The sequence below is a fragment of the Neophocaena asiaeorientalis genome, unplaced genomic scaffold, assembly GCF_003031525.2.
Source record: "Neophocaena asiaeorientalis asiaeorientalis breed wild unplaced genomic scaffold, Neophocaena_asiaeorientalis_V1.1 scaffold70, whole genome shotgun sequence".
NCBI lineage: Eukaryota > Metazoa > Chordata > Mammalia > Artiodactyla > Phocoenidae > Neophocaena > Neophocaena asiaeorientalis.
The window spans coordinates 5,244,819-5,264,449 of NW_020175410.1; the positions used below are offsets into that span (position 1 = coordinate 5,244,819).

A 19,631-nucleotide genomic window follows, 5' to 3' on the forward strand; every position below is an offset into this window, starting at 1 on the left:
CCTTTCATTCTCCCCAGGCCAATTCTCTTCTTTTCTGCCACTCATTAAAAAGGCAAAAAATGGCACCAGAACACTTAATTAAACAAAATTAAACTTTAGCCTTCAGTATTAAATAAAAAACCCAAAAAACATAAATAAGCTTCTCTGCATGAACTGGGGGTGAGAATCCAGGAGTCCCTCTCACTAAAGTCCTTTTAGCCTCCCTTCCTAAGGCCACACCACGCTATCCTGATGGGTGTTCACCTAGAGCCCCCCTCAGCTCGTCCAGACCTGGTCTCTTTCTAGGTAGCTCTTTACGAGTTGAGCAGCAATAATATTTAGGAATCCTTCCCTGTGTGAAGCAGAATTGCTCCCTTCATGTAAATTTTACCTGCTCTGAACCAGTTCATTTCTCTTTGTCAATCCTGATGATTCACTATTCTTAGAGACCAGCTCTGCTACTTTGTCCCAGGGATTACTACTCAAGTAAGTCTCCTCAATTCTGAGTATGTCATTTGTTAATCTAAATTAATATTTTAAATTTCCGCCTTTTAAATTCAGTACTGAATAAAAATATCATGGGCTTGAGTAGGTGTTTGAAAAATTAAAATAGCCACAGAGAACTAGGAGCTAGAAAGAAGTGGAAGAATGCAGTCAGTGTGCTGTGTCTCCACATCTGTGAGAAAATGACAGGGATCATGTGAAAACCTTGAAAAGTCAGGAGAAATGACTCCAGCTGGATCAAGTGGACTCTAAGCCAGCCACTGTGGGTTCTTGAGAAGATGATAAATTGGATAAATATAAAGTTGTCAGGTCATTATGACAGGGCATTGTGGGATGTTGTATGCAGGGGCAGATTAAAGAAAAATGGCGGTTTATGCTTTTACTCCTGACACAGGACAAGGAATACTTGGCTCAGTATGATAAGAGTGGAAATGGAGATCAGAGGATGATCTGAAAAGATGTCCTATATAACGATTTGTGATAGCTTTTTGCTCATTAGCATAAGGCAGAGTTGACAGTGAAGAATCAGGAGGTTTGGGAAAGATATGCAGCATGTCAATTTGAGGGGAAGATGTTGAATTCGGTTTGAGAGCCGTTCTATTTCAGGTAAATAGAAATATGTCCATAGTTATTCTAGTTGAGCATGGTTATGGGTGTTCATCTAAGAGGGTGAAAGTTCAGAGAAAAAGGCCAGAGAAATATCCTAGAAATGGTGATCAAAAGCAGGAAAAGTGGTATTTTTAGAAAAACTGCATTATGTTTTTCTTACAGTTTTATGAATTATGAATTAGATTTTATGGTTAGGTTCTATACTAATTTCAATAGAGTAATCACTGGGACCTTCAGATTGTCCACGCAGTGGGGAGTTAGCCAGGTCAGGTGAGTGTTGATGGAATCCAGTGTCTATATAGAAAAGAATTTACGATCATTATCACTGCCCCAAAGCTTTCTTGCCTTTAACTTTTATCCCTTAACTGGGATATATTAGACTAATTCTCTCTCTCTTTCGTTAATCATAAAATTATGACAGTTAATCAGTGTTTGAATTGATACTTAGTAATTTTCCTTCTAAATAATTGATACATGTTATTCTGATTTATAAGAAAAAAATATATTTGTTTATTCAGATGACCAGAACTTATTTCTTATGTATATTTGGTCTTCATCCACGGTTTCTGGCTCACAGCTCTGAAACCCTTGGAATTTCCTCAGTGTAGAGAGTGATAAAGGTGTCTTTGTTAATAGATGACTTTTGGAGAGCACCTAAGGCTAGGGGCTGTCAGTGAAGGCTACCTGTGATTAAAGGGTTGGAACTTCCAATCCCACCCCTCTGCCTCCCAGAAGAGGAGAAGGGCTGGAGGTTGAACCAGTTGCCAATGGCCAATGATTTAACCAATCATGCCTCCATAAAAACCCAAAGGGACGGGGTTTGGAGTGTTTCTGGGTTGGTGAACAAGTGGAGGTACAGATGGAGTGACCTGCCTGGTAAGGGCATGAAGCTCCACACCCTCCCCCATACCTTGCCCTATGCATGTCTTCTGTCCAGCTTGTCCTGATTTATATCCTTCTATAATCAATGGCTCATCTGGTGAGTAAAATGTTTTTACTCTGCGTTCTGTGAGCCCCTCTAGCAAATTAATCAAACCTGAGGAGGGGGTTCTTGGGAACCTGTGGTTTATGGCCAGTCCATCAGAAGTAAAGGAAACAACCTGGATTTGTGACTGGCATCTGAAGTGAGAGGATGGGGACAGTCTTGTAGGACTGAACCCTTAGCCTTTGGAATCTGACGCTATCTCTGGGTAGATAGCGTCAGAATTAAGTTGAATTCTCGGACACCCAGCTGGTATCCAAGAATTGCTCGTTGATGCTGCACACGCCCTCCCCCGCCACACACACACACATCCGAAATTGGGTGCAGAATCCAAAATAATGCCAAAATATCCTTGTGGCTATGTTTCTATTCTCTTTTTCTTTAGTTTGAGCTTGAAAACAGAGACAAAAATTCCTTAATGCTGAAGAATGCCTTTAATGAAAAGAACTGCCCAAATCAATCATTGCCATGTGACACCATTTTAGAAGTCTGTTAGGTTGTTCTCACCCTGTCTCATAAAGCTATCTGGAGTTTTCACTTGGGGTGGCTTTGGGATTGTGCCATGAATCTTCACTGCGGTTTGCCGGCTGGAATAGTATGGGTGATAAGGAAGCAGCTGCATGCAAGCATTCACTGTGCGAAAGGATAGAAAATGTATGCACTGGCCCTTCCAGGGAGGCCTCACTGCTACAGCAGTTTACCCCATTACCAAATACTTGCAGCGGTGATACCCTCGCATTCAGCTGCTGACCAGCAGCGTGGCCCTCAGCTTTAATAGGGAGCATATGATCCCTCCAGCTGGCAGGTGACGCCATTTGGCAGTGTTCCCAGCAGCTCAACAAAAGGTTTTCAAATATCAAAGCAAGCAGAAAGACCTCTGCCTTTGTAAGGAAAGTAATTTGACTGTACATGCATTTTGCTTCCATAAGAATTATCGCTTCTAACTTGCTGAATTCTGTGAAGGAAAGGGCACACTTAGAAATGAAATTAGCTCGGAAAATGTGTAAACTGTTCATTCAAATGGATAAATAAGTGCAAAATTAAAGGAAATCGAAGTCTGTGCTTAGAAAAGGAATGCCTTTTGAACATAGCTAAAGGTGGGAAAAGTATTTTTAAAACATCTGGACTCTCAATTTCCAATTAATTGTAGCATTTAAAATAAATGGTTTGAAGCCCATTTTTAGAGCATAATTAAGAAATATTTTGTGAATATGTATGTGTGCTATGATTTTTCACTAATTTTTGCCAGTTCCCAGTTCTGAAAAATTCAAGACACAAATAAGACAATCTTATAGATAGGATCTTGCATAGTATTCTGTGTTATGTACGCACCATAATTTATTTATTTAAACTTTCCATTATTTATAGCCGTTTATGTTGCTTCCATACGTTTGTAACTACAAATGTGATAAATGTCCTTACAATATATAATTGTGGGGGAAAAAAAAGGAATACAATTTGAACGTAGTTAGAGGTGGGAAAAGTATTTTTTTAAAGATTCAATCTGAAAACACAAACCAATAAGAATTTAGATTGGTTAGATTAAGAAGAGTTAAGAGTTCAATTTTACTGAAGAAAGGGACTTTAGAGGTCTTTTAGGAAAATGTAATTTCATCGTATGGAAAAGCTACATGGTAGAAGAATTGCTACCTGATCAGAGTCATGCATCTCAAGAGTGGCAGTTTAGAAATGACTTGGGTCTCTTGACTATGAGTACAGCATTCATCAATTTCTATCTTGTTACAAACTGGGGACTCAGACAACTGAGCAATCCTCTTGGTCCATTCATTTTTTTCCACTGGAAAAGCAAACAGTAGATCGGTAGGAAAAGTAATATACATTTGAATATTCTTATATTAACCTCTGAATATAATTTTAAAATTAAATTGTTTGTATGTAAGCATAAGAAATGGGACTTACAGACGTGACTGTCAGTTGGCTGATGGCTATCTTGTAAATGTGAAAAATGCATCTGCCTCAAAAAGCATGTCATTTTTTTCTCAAATAGTAGAGTTACGCTAATACTCTGTATATGGTTTAAGTTTCATACCCTTATATTTTCTTTACCATATTTTTAATTGAAGTATAGTTAATTTACAATGTTGTGTTAGTTTCAGATGTACAGCAAAGTGATTTGGTTTATATATATATATATATAGTAATGTGTATATGTTAATCCCAAACTCCTAGTTTCTCTCTCACGCCACTCCCCACTACCCCTTTTGGTAACCATAAGTTTATTTTCTATGTCTGTGGGTCTATTTCTGTTTTGTAAACAAGTTCATTTGTATCAACTTTTTAAAATTTTACATATAAATGATATCATATGATATTTGTCTTTCTTGTGTCTGATTTACCTCACCTAGTATGATAATCTCTACATCCATCCATGTTGCTGCAAGCGGCATTATATCACTTTTTCATGGCTGAGTAACATTCCATTGTGTATAGACACCACATCTTCTTTATCCATTCATCTGTCAGTGGACACTTAGATCGCTTCCATGTCTTGGCTATTGTAAATAGTGCTGCTGTGAACATTGTCCATAGCTTCATATTTTGCAGGCCAGGATAGGGACAACCACTTTCATTCTTGGAACAAATTATGTAATCAAATTAAATACATGACCATGCTGCCCTAACAGAGTATACAAGCCTACAAATATATTTTGCTTTATACCAACAAAATGAATATTTTAATCTACTCTGAACACGATATTACATTTGTTCTTATTACAAAACTTGGGGATGCTTGTTAATATTATGAAAAGATTTCAGATATTATCCTTTGTGTAGAAAATCCTCCTGTAACATGAATAGTGTTATTGAATTCATTTGCATCTTTACAGGAAGAAAACATGTCCTTTCATTCAATAAGAATATTATAAGTGCTTATTGTAGGCTAATTCTAAAGGAACTAAGAAAGATATATTGCTATGGATCTTGTTTATAAATGTTGTAAGTGCCAAAATGACTTATATTTCTGAAAAGTCATATGAGCTTATTACAGTCCATAGGCCTCATGAACGAGCTAGGCGTTGAGCTGGGATTGAGGGGTACCACATATTGGCTGGCCCATCAATCATGCCACTCTGGTGGAAGAGTAGTGCTTCTCCGGCTACCTACAGGGAAGGATCAGATTTTGCTTGCTGGTTTTCCCTTTCATTTTTGTTCGATTTCCTACTGATCCAGTAACACGGTCCTATATAGTCTAGCATGTAGCTCACACTGTATGCCTCTCACCATGGAATTCATCATTAGCAAAACTGGCCTGTGCCCTGTTCACAGGATTGCATCTACTGATCATGTGCTTAGGTGTTGCAAACTTCAACTTGCTGTAACAGTGCCTCAGTACTTAGTTTCAATTCCTGTGCTTAGCTCATTGTATACCTCTAACAATCAGTTGCCCTCCTCCATGGACCACATTTTGACTACTGCTGCTCTAGTGGGGTTTTCCCTATACTATAAAGGCAGAAAACTAAATCATACTTCCCAAAGTCGCTTGCAGCCAGGTCTCTGGATGTGATTTAGATTCCAGCAGTGTGCTAGAGCTGGGTGTAGATTCTGAACTCAGGTCAGGAGGAAGAGAGAAAAGCACCCATTTCACAGGGAAGTTTGTGCCAGAAGTGTGGCTTCCTGCAGCCACAAAAGCAGCTGTATAGGTCAGAGAAATGGCTATGTGATTCTGAGAGCTGCAGTTGTCCTTAGAAGCCTTCTTCTTCAGCCTATCCAGTTATTTTATAAACCACCTAATATCTGGTAATAAATCACGTTTTGTGTGATCTACTCAGTTTCTGTTGTCTGCAGAAAGAAAGGCTATACTGTTGAAGATTGATTAGCCAACTGTAAATAGTAGATGGCTTCTATTTTTTGAGTAGTCGAGGGAGTTAGCTCTCCACCAGTGGTCTCAAATTTCAGTGTGCTTATGGATCACCTGAGAATGTAGTTAAAATACAGATTCTGACTCAGTAGTGTAACCTGGGGGTCTGAGACTCTGCACGTCTAACAGGCTCCCAGTTAATGGCCATGGTGTTGGTCCACAGACCAAACTTTTAGTAGCAAAATTCTAGGTCAGACTAAGCCTTCAGGAATAACTTCCACCTCCAGAGCTCCTGACTACAGATGTTAGGCTTCAGCAAGATAATGAGAAACTATTCTGATCCCTTTTATTACTTTCCCTGGATTAGAAACAGTGGGCCTGTGGTGATTTCCAAGCATAACTACTATGACTTCTTTTTTCTCTTTTGCCTTATTAGAACAAAAAGAGAGAAAGGTTTTTTTTTTCATATATCGATATCTATTTATCTATCAGTAAAGAGGAGATACGAGAAAGAAGGGATTAAACAAGTCGGTTCTAAGCAAAGAGACTTCAAATGGGGGATTTACAGATGTCACTTTTGGGCCACCTCAATGCATATAGTCAACCTACCTATTTGTAAGGGATACACATTTTTTTTTTAACATCTTTTTTGGAGTATAATTGCTTTACAATGGTGTGTTAGTTTCTGCTTTATAACAAAATGAATCAGCTATACATACACATATATCGCCGTATCTCCTCCCTCTTGTGTCTCCCTCCTACCCTTCCTATCCCACCCCTCTGGGTGGTCACAGAACACCGAGCTGATCTCCCTGTGCTATGCGGCTGCTTCCCACTAGCTATCTATTTTACATTTGGTAGTGTATATATGTCCATACCACTAGGGACACACATTTCTTGCCAATAACTTATGACATTGTATTTTCAGTCTACTATTTCATCTGCTTTCCGTGAGAAGGAAAAATTGTCAGATGGTGCCATTTGGGGAGGGATGGTTCAGGCCACATTTCGAGACTTTTCCTGAGCTTCAACCTTACCACCTAGGTCCTGAGTGAATTCGCTTCACAGAGACACAGAAGAGAGATGGGAGATGGGATTCCACATGGCAAATAGTGTAGACAAAAGTGGGTAGATAGAAGCAGGCCACTGTTATCTGGGGACAGTAAGGAGACTGCACAGAATTGCAGGCTACTGGGGAGGAAGACTAAAAATTAATTTTGGCTGAGTGACCAGAGAGAGGGCCGTGGAAGCAGTGACAGATTATAGAGAGCTTCAATTACCAGAAAGGAAAGTTTGGATTTGATCTTAAGGAAATGAGAGTCCTGGAAAGTTTCTATTTAAGAAGCTAAAAATGATAATGGTATTTTGGGAGGCTAATTAGGCTACCTTCAGAAAGAAGGTATATTTTGTCAGGTGTTATGATTATTAAATGGACTACAGAAGTAATTTTAGGAAAAAAGATTTGAAACAGCACTTTATTTTTGTGTAGTATAACTTAAATTATCAAAAAAGAAACAAAATGTAATCTACAGTTTACTAGTTTTAACCTTGCCCTAAAATAAAAAATGTTAAATATATTGGATAATCAGAGTTTAAAAGTAACTGTCAAAAGTTTGTGCTCTGTTAACTTTCAAAATAAAGTCTCTTTAAAGACAAATATTAAAGTTTGCTCTCCATTTGTTTTTTTCTTTTCTTTTTTATTTATTTTTAACATCGTTATTGGAGTATAATTGCTTTACAATGGTGTGTTAGTTTCTGCTTTATAGCAAAGTGAATCAGTTATACATATACATATGTCCCCATATCTCTTCCCTCTTGCGTCTCCCTCCCTTCCACCCTCCCTATCCCACCCCTCTAGGTGGTCACAAAGCACCGAGCTGATCTCCTTGTGATATGCGGCTGCTTCCCACTAGCTATCGATTTTACGTTTGGTAGTGTATATATGTCCATGCCACTCTCTCACTTTGTCCCAGCTTACCCTTCCCCCTCCCCGTGTCACCAACTCCATTCTCTTGTAGGTTTGCATCTTTATTCCCGTCTTGCCCCTAGGTTCTTCATGACCACTTTTTTTTTTTTTTAGATTCCATATATATGTGTTAGCATACGGTATTTGTTTTTCTCTTCTGACTCACTTCACCCTGTATGACAGGCTCTAGATCCATCCACCTAACTACAAGTAACTCAATGTCGTTTCTTTTTATGGCTGAGTAATATTCCATTGTATGTATGTGCCACATCTTCTTTATCCGATCATCTGTTGATGGACACTTAGGTTGCTTCCATGTCCTGTCTATTGTAAATAGAGCTGCAATGAACATTATGGTACATGACTCTTTTTGAATTATGGTTTCCTCAGGGTATATGCCCAGTAGTGGGATTGCTGGGTCATATGGTAGTTCTATTTTCAGTTTTTTAAGGAACCTCCATACTGTTCTCAATAGTGGCTGTATCAATTTACATTCCCACCAGCAGTGCAAGAGGGTTCCCTTTTCTCCACACCCTCTCCAGCATTTATTGTCTGTAGATTTTTTGATGATGGCCATTCTGACCAGTGTGAGATGATATCTCATTGTAGTTTTGATTTACATTTCTCTAATGATTAATGATGTTGAGCATTCTTTCATGTGTTTGTTGGCAATCTGTATATCCTCTATATCTTCTTTGGAGAAAGGTCTATTTAGGTCTTCTGCCCATTTTTGGACTGGGTTGTTTGTTTTTCTGATGCTGAGCTACATGAGCTCCTTGTAAATTTTGAAGATTAATCCTTTGTCAGTTGCTTCATTTGCAAATATTTTCTCCCATTCTGTCTTTTCGTCTTGTTTACGGTTTCCTTTGCTGTGCAAAAACTTTTACATTCCATTAGGTCCCATTTGTTTACTTTTGTTTTTTTTTCCATTTCTCTAGGAGGTTGCTGTGATTTATGTCATAGAGAGTTCTGCCTGTGTTTTCCTCTGGGAGTTTGATAGTGTCTGGCCTTACATTTAAGTCTTTAATCCATTTTGAGTTTATTTTTGTGTATGGTATTAAGGAGTGTTCTAATTTCATTCTTTTACATGTAGCTGTCCAGTTTTCCCAGCACCACTTATTGAAGAGACTGACTTTTCTCCATTGTATGTTCTTGCCTCCTTTATCAAAGATAAGGTGACTATATGAGCATGGGTTTATCTCTGGGCTTTCCATCCTGTTCCATTGACCTATATTTCTGTTTTTGTGCCAGTACTATACTGTTTTGATTACTGTAGCTTTGTAGTATAGTCTGAAGTCAGGGAGCCTGATTCCTCCAGCTCTGTTTTTCATTCTCAGGATTGCTTTGGACAGTGATATTGGCCTGTAGTTTTCTTTCTTTGTGACATCTTTATCTGGTTTTCGTATCAGGGTGATGGTGGCGTCATAGAATGAGATTGGGAGTGTTCTTCCTTCTGCTATATTTTGAAAGAGTTTGAGAAGGATAGGTGTTAGCTCTTCTCTAAATGTTTGATAGAATTTGCCTGTGAAGCCATCTGGTCCTGGACTTCTGTTTGTTGGAAGAGTTTTAATCACAGTTTCAATTTCAGTGCTTGTGATTAGTCTGTTCATATTTTCTATTTCTTCCTGATTCAGTTTTGGAAGGTTGTTCATTTCTAAGAATTTGTCCATTTCTTCCAGGTTGTCCATTTTATTGGCATAGAGTTGTTCGCAGTAATCTCTCATGATCCTTTGTATTTCTGCAGTGTCAGTTGTTACTTCTCCTTTTTCATTTCTAATTCTATTGATTTGAGTTTTCTCCCTTTTTTTTTTTTCTTGTTGAGTCTGGCTAGTGGTTTATCAATTTTGTTTATCTTCTCAAAGAACCAGCTTTTAGTTTTATTGATCTTTGCCATCATTTCCTTCATCTCTTTTTCATTTATTTCTGATCTGATCTTTTTGATTTTTTTCCTTCTTCTAACTTTGGGGTTTTTTTGTTCTTCTTTCTCTATTGCTTTAGGTGTAAGGTTAGGTTGTTTATTTGAGATGTTTCTTGTCTCTTAAGGTAGGATTGTATTGCTATGAAATTCCCTCTTAGAGCTAATTTTGCTGCATCTCATAGGTTTTGGGTCATCATGTTGTCATTGTCATTTGTTTCTAGGTATTTTTTTATTTCCTCTTTGATTTCTTCAGTGATCACTTCGTTATTAAGTAGTGTATTGTTTAGCCTCCATGTGTTTGTATTTTTTACAGATATTTTCCTGTACTTGATATCTAGTCTCATAGCATTGTGGTCGGAAAAGATACTTGATACTATTTCAGTTTTCTTAAATTTACCAAGGTTTGATTTGTGACCCAAGATATGATCTATCCTGGAGAATGTTCCATGAGCACTTGAGAAGAAAGTGTATTCTGTTGTTTTGGGATGGAATGTCCTATAAATATCAATTAATTCTATCTTGTTTAATGTATCATATAAAGCTTGTGTTTCCTTAAATATTTTCATTTTGGATGATCTGTCCATTGGTGAAAGTTGGGTGTGAAAGTCCCCTGCTATGATTGTGTTACTGTCGATTTCCCCTTTTTGGGCTGTTAGTATTTGCTTTATGTATTGAGGTGCTCCTATGTTGGGTGCATAAATATTTACAACTGTTATATCTTCTTCTTGGATTGATCCCTTGATCATTATGTAGTGTCCTTTTGTGTCTCTTGTAACAGTCTTTATTTTAAAGTCTATTTTGTCTGATATGAGAATTGCTACTCCAGCTTTCTTTTGATTTCCATTTGCATGGAATATCTTTTTCCATCCCCTCACTTTCAGTTTGTATGTGTCCCTAGGTCTGAAGTGGGTCTCTTGTAGACAGCATATACATGGGTCTTGTTTTTGTATCCATTCAGCCAGTCTATGTCTTTGGTTGGAGCATTTAATCCATTTACATTTAAGGTAATTATCACTATATATGTTCCTATTACCATTTTCTTAATTGTTTTGGGTTTGTTATTGTAGGTCTTTTCCTTCTCTTGTGTTTCCTGCCTAGTGAAGTTCCTTTAGCGTTTGTTATAAAGCTGGTTTGGTGGTGCTGAATTCTTCTAGCTTTTGCTTGTCTGTAAAGGTTTTAAATGCTCCATCAAATCTGAATGAGATCCTTGCTGGGTAGAGTAATCTTGGTTGTAGGTTCTTCTCCTTCATCACTTTAAATATGTCCTGCCACTCCCTTCTGACTTGCAGTTTCTGCTAAAAGATCAGCTGTTAACCTTATGGGGATTCCCTTGTGTGTTGTTTTGTTGTTTTTCCCTTGCTGCTTTTAATATGTTTTCTTTGTATTTAATTTTTAATAGTTTGATTAATATGTGTGTTGGCATGTTTCTCCTTGGATTTATCCTGTATGGGACTCTCTGTGCTTCTGGGAATTGATTAACTATTTCCTTTCCCATATTAGGGATGTTTTCAACTATAATCTCTTCAAATATTTTCTCAGTCCCTTTCTTTTTCTCTTCTTCTTCTGGGACCCCTATAATTCGAATGTTGGTGCCTTGGTCTCTGAGACTGTCCTCAATTCTTTTCATTCTTTTTTGTTTATTCTGCTCTGTGGTGGTTATTTCCACTATTTTATCTTCCAGGTCGCTCATCCGTTCTTCTGCCTCAGTTATTCTGCTTCTGATCCCTTCTAGAGAATTTTTAATTTCATTTATTGTATTGTTCATCATTGTTTGTTTTCTCTTTACTTCTTCTAGGTCCTTATTAAACATTTCTTGAATTTTCTGCATGCTATTTGCAAGATTTTGGATCATCTTTACTATCATTCTGAATTCTTTTTCAGGTAGACTGCCTATTTCCTCTTCATTTGTTAGGTCTGGTGGGTTTTAGGAGTGTCTGTGGCCTTATTATGATTTTAGGCAGCCTCTCTGCTAATGGGTGTGGTTGTGTTGCTGCCTTGCTAGTTGTTTGGCATAGGGTTTCCAGCACTGTAGCTTGCAGGTTCTTGAGTGGAGCTGGGTCTTGGCGTTGAGATGGAGCTCTCTGGGAGATTTTTGCTGTTTCATATTACGTGGAGCTGGGAGCTGTCTAGTGGACCAATGTTCTGAACTGTGCTCTCCCACCTCAGAGGCACAGCCCTGACACCTGGCTGGAGCATCAAGAGCCTGTCATCCACATGGCTCAGAATAAAAGGGAGAAAAAAAGAAAGAATGAAAGAAAGAAGAGAGCAGCCAAACCAAAAAACAAATCCACCAATGATAACAAGCTCTAAAAAGTATACTAAAAAAAGAAGAAAAGAAAAAAGAACAGAACACTAGGACAAATGGTAAAAGCAAAGCTATACAGACAAAATCACACACAGAAGCATACACATACACACTCACAAAAAGAGAAGAAGGGAAAAATATATATGTATCGTTGCTCCCAAAGTCCACCTCCTCAATATGGGATGATTCGTTGTCTATTCAGGTATTCCACAGATGCAGGTACATCAAGTTAATTGTGGAGATTTAATCTGCTGCTTCTGAGGCTGCTGGGAGAGATTTCCCTTTCTCTTCTTTGTTTGCACAGCTCCTGGGGTTCAGCTTTGGATTTGGCCCCGCCTCTGCGTGTAGGTTGCCTGAGGGTGTCTGTTGTTCGCTCAGACAGGACAGGGTTAAAGGAGCAGCTGACTGGGGGGCTCTGGCTCACTCAGGCCTGGGGGAGGGAGGGGTACGGATGTGGGGCGAGCCTGTGGCGGCAGAGGCCGGCATGACATTGCACCAACCTGAGGCACGCTGTGCGTTCTCCCAGGGAAGTTGTCCCTGGATCCTGGGACCCTGGCAGTGGCGGGCTGCACAGGCTCCCCAGAAGGGGGTTGTGGATAGTGACCTGTGCTCGCACACAGGCTTCTTGGTGGCTGCAGCAGCAGCCTTAGCGTCTCATGTCCGTCTCTGGGGTCCGCTAACCCCTTCAGGCTGTGTTCATGCAGCCAACCCCAGTCCTCTACCTGGGATCTGACCTCCGAAACCCAAGCCTCGACTCCCAGCCCCACCCGCCCCGGCGGGTGAGCAGACCAGCCTCTCGGGCTGGTGTGTGCCGGTGGGCACTGATCCTCTGTGCGGGAATCTCTCCGCTTTGCCCTCCGCACCCCTGTTGCTGCGCTCTCCTCCGCGGCTCCAAAGCTCCCCCTGCTCCGCCACCCACAGTCTCCTCCTGTGAAGGGGCTTCCTAGTGTGTGGAAACCTTTCCTCCTTCACAGCTCCCTCCCACTGGTGCAGGTCCCGTCCCTATTCTTTTGTCTCTGTTTTTTCTTTTGCCCTACCCAGGTACGTGGGGAGTTTCTTGCCTTTTGGGAGGTCTGAGGTCTTCTGCCAGCGTTCAGTAGGTGTTCTGTAGGAGTTGTTCCACACGTAGATGTATTTCTGATGTATTTGTGGGGAGGAAGGTGATCTCCGTGTCTTACTCTTCTGCCATCTTGAAGCTCCTGCTCTCCACTTTTTCATTTTTTTTTTTAGTCTGATTCCTCTGTGTCTGATACAAGGTGATTAAGTAATATCTGCTTTTGTCTCAAAGCCAGACTTTTGTTCTGTCAGTCTTAGCCATCTGGGCTATCCTGAATGTACCACATAAATGAAAAGGAAACTGTCACAGTGACCATCACGTCTTCTACCAGGCTGCCCTTGCAGAAGCACAGCCTATGCCTTTGACCTCCAGAGGGGCATGTTCTCAGGAAAACCATAATGAACCAAAATGGATAGTTCCCCTAAGCTCTCTAGTGTCACCTTTTTGCATGGCCAGAATAAAGGAGAAAATGGTTGAGGGTGGCAGCTGAATAATTTAGTAAGCATGGGTGATTTGGTGATCCTATTTAGTCCAACTAACAATTACAAAATGAAATTAATATGCATCACAGTGTTCATGGACCTACCAAAGTCCACTGTAAGGCCATGTGTGAGTTATTCAGGCCTAAAATGAGCCCCAGTGTGTGAGCCCTCAGCTACTCCTGTGGCCTTGGCTTTGAACTCTGTTATGCTCATGACTTTTAAAAGTATACGAGACATCCAGAACTTTCAACTAAACCCTGATCCTTAATTCTGGATCTGTCTACTAGACATTTCTGCATGTTGGATATGTACTGGATGTGTCCATATCCAATCAAGATAATAATGTTGAACTCAATTATCAACTGCCAGGAACTTGCTTTTTATTCCATGTTCTCCATTTCGAAGAATTGCAGTGATGCTCACCAGATTGCCAAAGCTAGAAACTTCCAAGTTATTTAATGACTCCTTCCTCTCTTTTAACCCTTCAACTATCCATCAGGTTGTATAGTTTCTAACCCCCCTTTTTATAGTTTATAACCCCTTTTAATTTCTACTGCCATTGCCTTTGTTCATACTTTGATAAGCCTCATAAGCAGAAAGATCTAGTTAGAATCCTAGTTCTGCTACTTTATCTAGACTTAAGTGAGACATTTAGATTCCATTTCCTTATCTTAAAAAAAAAAAAAAGATGGATCTCCATCTTACAGAATAGTTTTAAGGATTACATGAGATACTCTAAGTAAAAATACAGTACATGGCTCACACTAGACATTCAATGATGATTAATCTCATGTTCATAATCATACCTCACTCAGTTTGAGCAGTGTCTGGCACACAGTAAGCACTCAATATATATTTACTATAAATATTAATGTCATAATCATCATCGTCATCATCATAGTTAGCTTGCTTCTGATCTTATACCCTGTTATTCTGTCCTGCACCCTACTATTGGAATTTACATAAAATACAAATATCATGTCCTTCATGCTCCACAGCTCTGAATGGTTCTCTCACTCAGAGGAGGTGCTTTTCTGGATCTACATAACTGCCCTTGATCTGACCTAGGCTTCAGTTCCACTCTTATTTCTGCTGCTCAACAAAAACTCCTTACACTGAGGCCAAGGAAAAATCTATATTTCCCCCACTCACCAACAAACAAAGAAAAGACTTTTATTCCATATTTCCATTGATTACCGTCACTCAATATGAAAACTTCGTAGTAATGTACTACTTCGTATAGCCTTCTGTGCCTCCCCAAGCAGAATTATATGCTCCCAATTTAATTACTATAATCTTGTCTTTGTACTTCTAAAGCCTAATATGTAGAGTTACTTGATTCACATTTGCTGAAATAATGGTATTGGAAAATTAAAGGAAAAACAAACTATAGATAGACATAAGTAGGTAGCTATGTTATATACATCACACATATTAAAAACTGTATAATCATATAACTTAATACTGTTCTCATGTTTATGCTGCTGATTTCTCATATGTAGGACCTGTATTAAAAACTGTTCACATGTATCAGGAAAATGTATTTGTTTTGACTTTTCCATAATTACTAAGTCCTCCTTAGAGCAAGTAGCACATTTGCAAAGTGCTAGGGTGGTACGAATCCTGGGGCTGTGAAATAGTGAAACTATTGGATTCACAATGTGCCAGTAACCTTGGCACTGGCCTCAGCTACAGCAGTTGCTCTAACAAACTGAGATTTATAGTCAGTTTAAACTGTGAGAAGCAGTAGGGCAAAGTGATTAAGAAAATGGGCTCTGATTTTAGAAAATCCAAGTTCAAATTTTAGTTCCCTACTTACACATTCCTATATGATCTTAAACACATTCCCTAACCTTTCAGAGACGCCTTCCCTGTAAAATGGAAATGATAATGGTACCCACATAAAAGAATTATTGGAAGCATTAAATGAGGTAATATGAATTAAGTTTTAAACTTAGGCTGTGCAGACTTTCAGCTACACAAGACACACAAGACTGCTGTCTGGCATCAGTCTACTTAGAAAGATAAAGAACTTGTCATCATTGTAGCAACAGACATTCCTCATCTGGTGGTAATTCTTCTAGAAATCAATGCAGCACAATTCAGATGGAAGAAGATAATTCTACATCTGGCAAGTCCAAGAGTTGCCTTGGCTTAAAAGTCTCAGGCCCCACAGGCGCCGATATCTCTTGAAGTGATCCCGTAGTCATAGACTGCAAAGTCCACACAAAAAACAAGCCCTATTCCAAGAGCTGACACATTCAGCCAAGCCCAAAGTTGTGGCTGCCTACCAGGTAGTTTTAGTTTCTCCAGAGCAAATGGAATTTATCAAAATTGATCATTGTATCATAAATAATATTATCTGGTAACATAGCTGATATTTCAGCTTTCATCAGGTTACCAGGTAACTGTAACTGGAGGTATTTAACTGACGGTCAAATTCTCCACAAAAGATTAAAAGGGATTGTTAATTCTCTGCCTCTACATAGAATATGGACTTGGTAAGTAATACACAGAGGATAACATATGCATATATGTATATGAATACAATCTCATGAAGGATTAGAAATGTATCTAAGAGGAAATTAACATGGAGAGTTTTGTAAAAAAGTTATAGAGGTCATCATTTGGTCATTATTTTGCCTGATTTTCCTGGATAAACTCACAAGTGTTAGAGTGAAAACTTGTTCATCACAGAGAAAGTTTTGTTCTAAGGTTAGTGTTGTACCTAATGCATCATTAACACTCAATATATGACATTTGAGTAAAACTGGGATTCTGGTCCTCTCTGTTGTTATAAGAAGAACAGAGCTGACTTACAGGGCTCTTTTACTGCCACTCTCAGATGATTCTCCTGCCCAGACCTCTCAGCTCAGACAAATTGACTTTGACATATTGAGCTCTAATTGTCTCCTAGGAATGCAATTTTCATACACATGCCAGTAGAATTAAAAAGATTGTATGTGAGTTGTTATATTAAAATGGACCTGCCTCTCTGTATGGTTGGTTATCATAGTTAAATATAGCACCTGAATGATGAAACAAAATTATCAGTGAACTCTCCCACTGGAACAGATGCCCTATCATGGCAGCATGCCTCCTGTGTCTTGTAAACGTGAGCTACTAGTTACTGAGAATGGGCAGGAGTTCAACTAAGAATCAACGCAAGGCCATCCAATTCCAGGAAAACCCCTCAAAGTGCATATGCCCGTAGTTGATGACATTTGTAACATCATCTTCGTATGTAGACATTACAATTTAGAATTCAACATCCCTCTAATTCAAGGAGGATTAGATAGATACGGATTTGAACATAAATACTTTACTGATGAATTAAAGATCTATTTAGAGGATATCTCTACAGTAATATAGCTTAAATAGATTTATATTTATGCTTACAATGTATTTAATTAATATACTCATATGTATACCTTACATTAAAGTATGAACTGGAAAAGTTGATGTATTTGAATAAACATACATTGTAATTGACAGCTAATGTTTCAAACAGTATTAAAAATAATGTTAAGCATAAATTAAATGACTTTTTCTGTTCAATATTGTATTAGTTATCCAGGCATGTTTATTTAAATCACTAAATGGAAATTATCATATGTTAACAGTTCTTGGTTCCTCATTTTCTAAATAAAGACAAATCTGGAATGAGCAAAATGAACAATATGGTAAACTTAGTTTCAGCTAATTTTGCATAACCCGTTTATTTTCTATTTCCTATGAGCGGTTTAACAACTCTTACAAAATAGGAAGAAATGCAAATGTTAGCTTTGAGTCTAACAGCTTTTACACATCGTAAATGTTGATATCTTTTTAATGAAATTGGAATTGTACCTCCAAGTAGAAATAAAAATGTCCAAGCTGATTTCACTCTGGCGTGTAGAAGACAAAGTTCATGCCTGCCTGTGAGTCTGTGATGAGAATATTGATGCTCTTTTGCAGCTTTTGCCAACAAGAGAAGCTGCCACTGACCTTCCAGGCCTGTGTGATCACCAAAGAGTGCCAGGTGTCAGAGTGGTCTGCGTGGAGCCCCTGCTCAAAAACATGCCATGATATGGCATCCCCTAAAGGCACCCGTGTGAGGACGCGGCTCATCAGGCAGTTTCCTATTGGCAGTGAGAAGGAGTGTCCAGAACTTGAGGAAAAAGAACCCTGTGTGTCTCAAGGAGATGGAGTTGCCCCCTGTGCCATGTGAGTAAATAAAGGACGGTGGTATCTGCTGCCCTTTCTGCCCAAACTGTATGTTCCTTTAGCGGTTTGATTTCAACTGGATAGTATGTTGAGAAATAGAGATTTTTACAAATTCGAAGTAGAAAAATATCTCTCTACAAACACTATCCTGTAAAAATTACTGGTTTTACAGGGTAAAAGTGTCTTTAACAAGCTGTATTTCCCAGTCTCCATGAAAGTTAGATTTTTAACGGCAATTCCCTGTTTGTGTATTTTCTATAATGGGGATTGGCAGGCTTTTTCCATAAAGGAGAAGATAGTGAATATGTTAGCCTTTACAAGCCACATGTGTCTCTGTCACGCTTCAGCTCTGCCATTGGAGCTATAGGTAATATGTAAACAAATGAGTGTGGATATGTTCCAATAAAATTTACTTATAAGAACAGGGGACAGGTTGGATTTGGCTGTAGTTTGTCAACTAGTCTATAAGGTAAAATAAAGTTCCAAAATACAGGTTCCTATTGCTTATTGAGCAAGTCCCATTAAAATTCAGTACTGTATATAACAATTCCTATTGAATAGAGTAAAATGCTACATCAAAATAATGAGACTTTAAGCTCCTTCAGGACAAAGGCTGCTTATGAACCTTGGGGGTGGGGCTTGTTTGTTTTTTAATTGCTTGCATGTCATAGGACCAGGCATACAGTAAGTGCCCAATCAATGTGCATTGAATTCAGATGAAATAAGACTAATTTTGAAATATTTGGCAGTGTAACTATATTCTTTTTATCCTTAAAAAATATCATCTCCAAGACATTACTGTGAATTATCTTGGTGATAAATATATTTCAGCTTAGTCTGAATATAGAATATTTATGAAACAACTTACAGAATCTTAGTTTCTCAGTAGATATGCACAAGCTTCCTTGAAAGTTTCCCTGGAATATTTCAAATACTTAGAGAACATGCATACAGCTTGAACTGCATGACACAGTGAGGAGGAAAATTGCTACTATTATTGTTCCTCCTCCCATTTCTAACAGTAATAATAACAAAGAATAGTAATGATTCAGACAAGATCTTCAATTATGCAGCACTTTGGAATCATCCCTTCTCTGATATAACAAGTGACGGAATGCTCTAGAGAGTTTTCTTCCTAACTACTCTGCCTGTCCTGCTGACTTGTGTGTTCCCCTCTACATAACAGTTTCAAGGAAGTTGCCAGGTTCTCTAATCAGAGTGTTTTGTCTCCTACAAGTTTCTTCCATTTTTGTCTCAAGCTAGGTGTTTTATTCTTTATCCTCTCAAATATTCAAACGCCATTAGCTATTAATTAAAATCTCTATTCTGAATCTTTCTTCTAACCCTTTATGGATGATAGCACTTTTTTAGAACGTGAGATCAATTGACGTTACTAAAAATTTGTTCCTCTCACAGGACTCCTTAGGATGACCTAAATTGGGACTCCATTCTATAAAAAAAAAACCAACATTTTCATTTTAGCTCCCCTAATGAATGACTTGTTTGGTTTTACTTTCCTTCACTGTCTCTCCTCCTAAGGCATCAAGTATCCATGTTTTTAGAATTGACCTGAATGCTGCACTTCCTTTATAAATGTATGTCAAGAGTGTCGTTCCTTGATGCCCCAGTCCTGCACCTCTATTAAGCCATGAATCCCCACTTATAAAAACTGAAAAACGAGCATGAAGTTCAGCTTTACTGTCATGAAACTTTACCACTGACAAAGCAAAGCCTCTAGATGAGACATCCTAGAGCCCACTTAACCTTTCTGTGTAACTGAGGTGAACATTAGCACACCCATTT

General features: G+C 38.6%; 1 protein-coding gene across 1 annotated transcript in view; it reads left to right on the forward strand.

Annotated features, from left to right (window-relative positions):
- Positions 1-19,631, forward strand: part of THSD7A (thrombospondin type 1 domain containing 7A) — a 440,791-nt gene that overhangs the window by 209,284 nt on the left and 211,876 nt on the right. Inside the window, exon 3 of the mRNA XM_024767036.1 lies at positions 17,580-17,828. Within this exon, the coding sequence (XP_024622804.1) occupies positions 17,580-17,828 (249 nt within the window). The remainder of the gene's footprint in view (positions 1-17,579; positions 17,829-19,631) is intronic.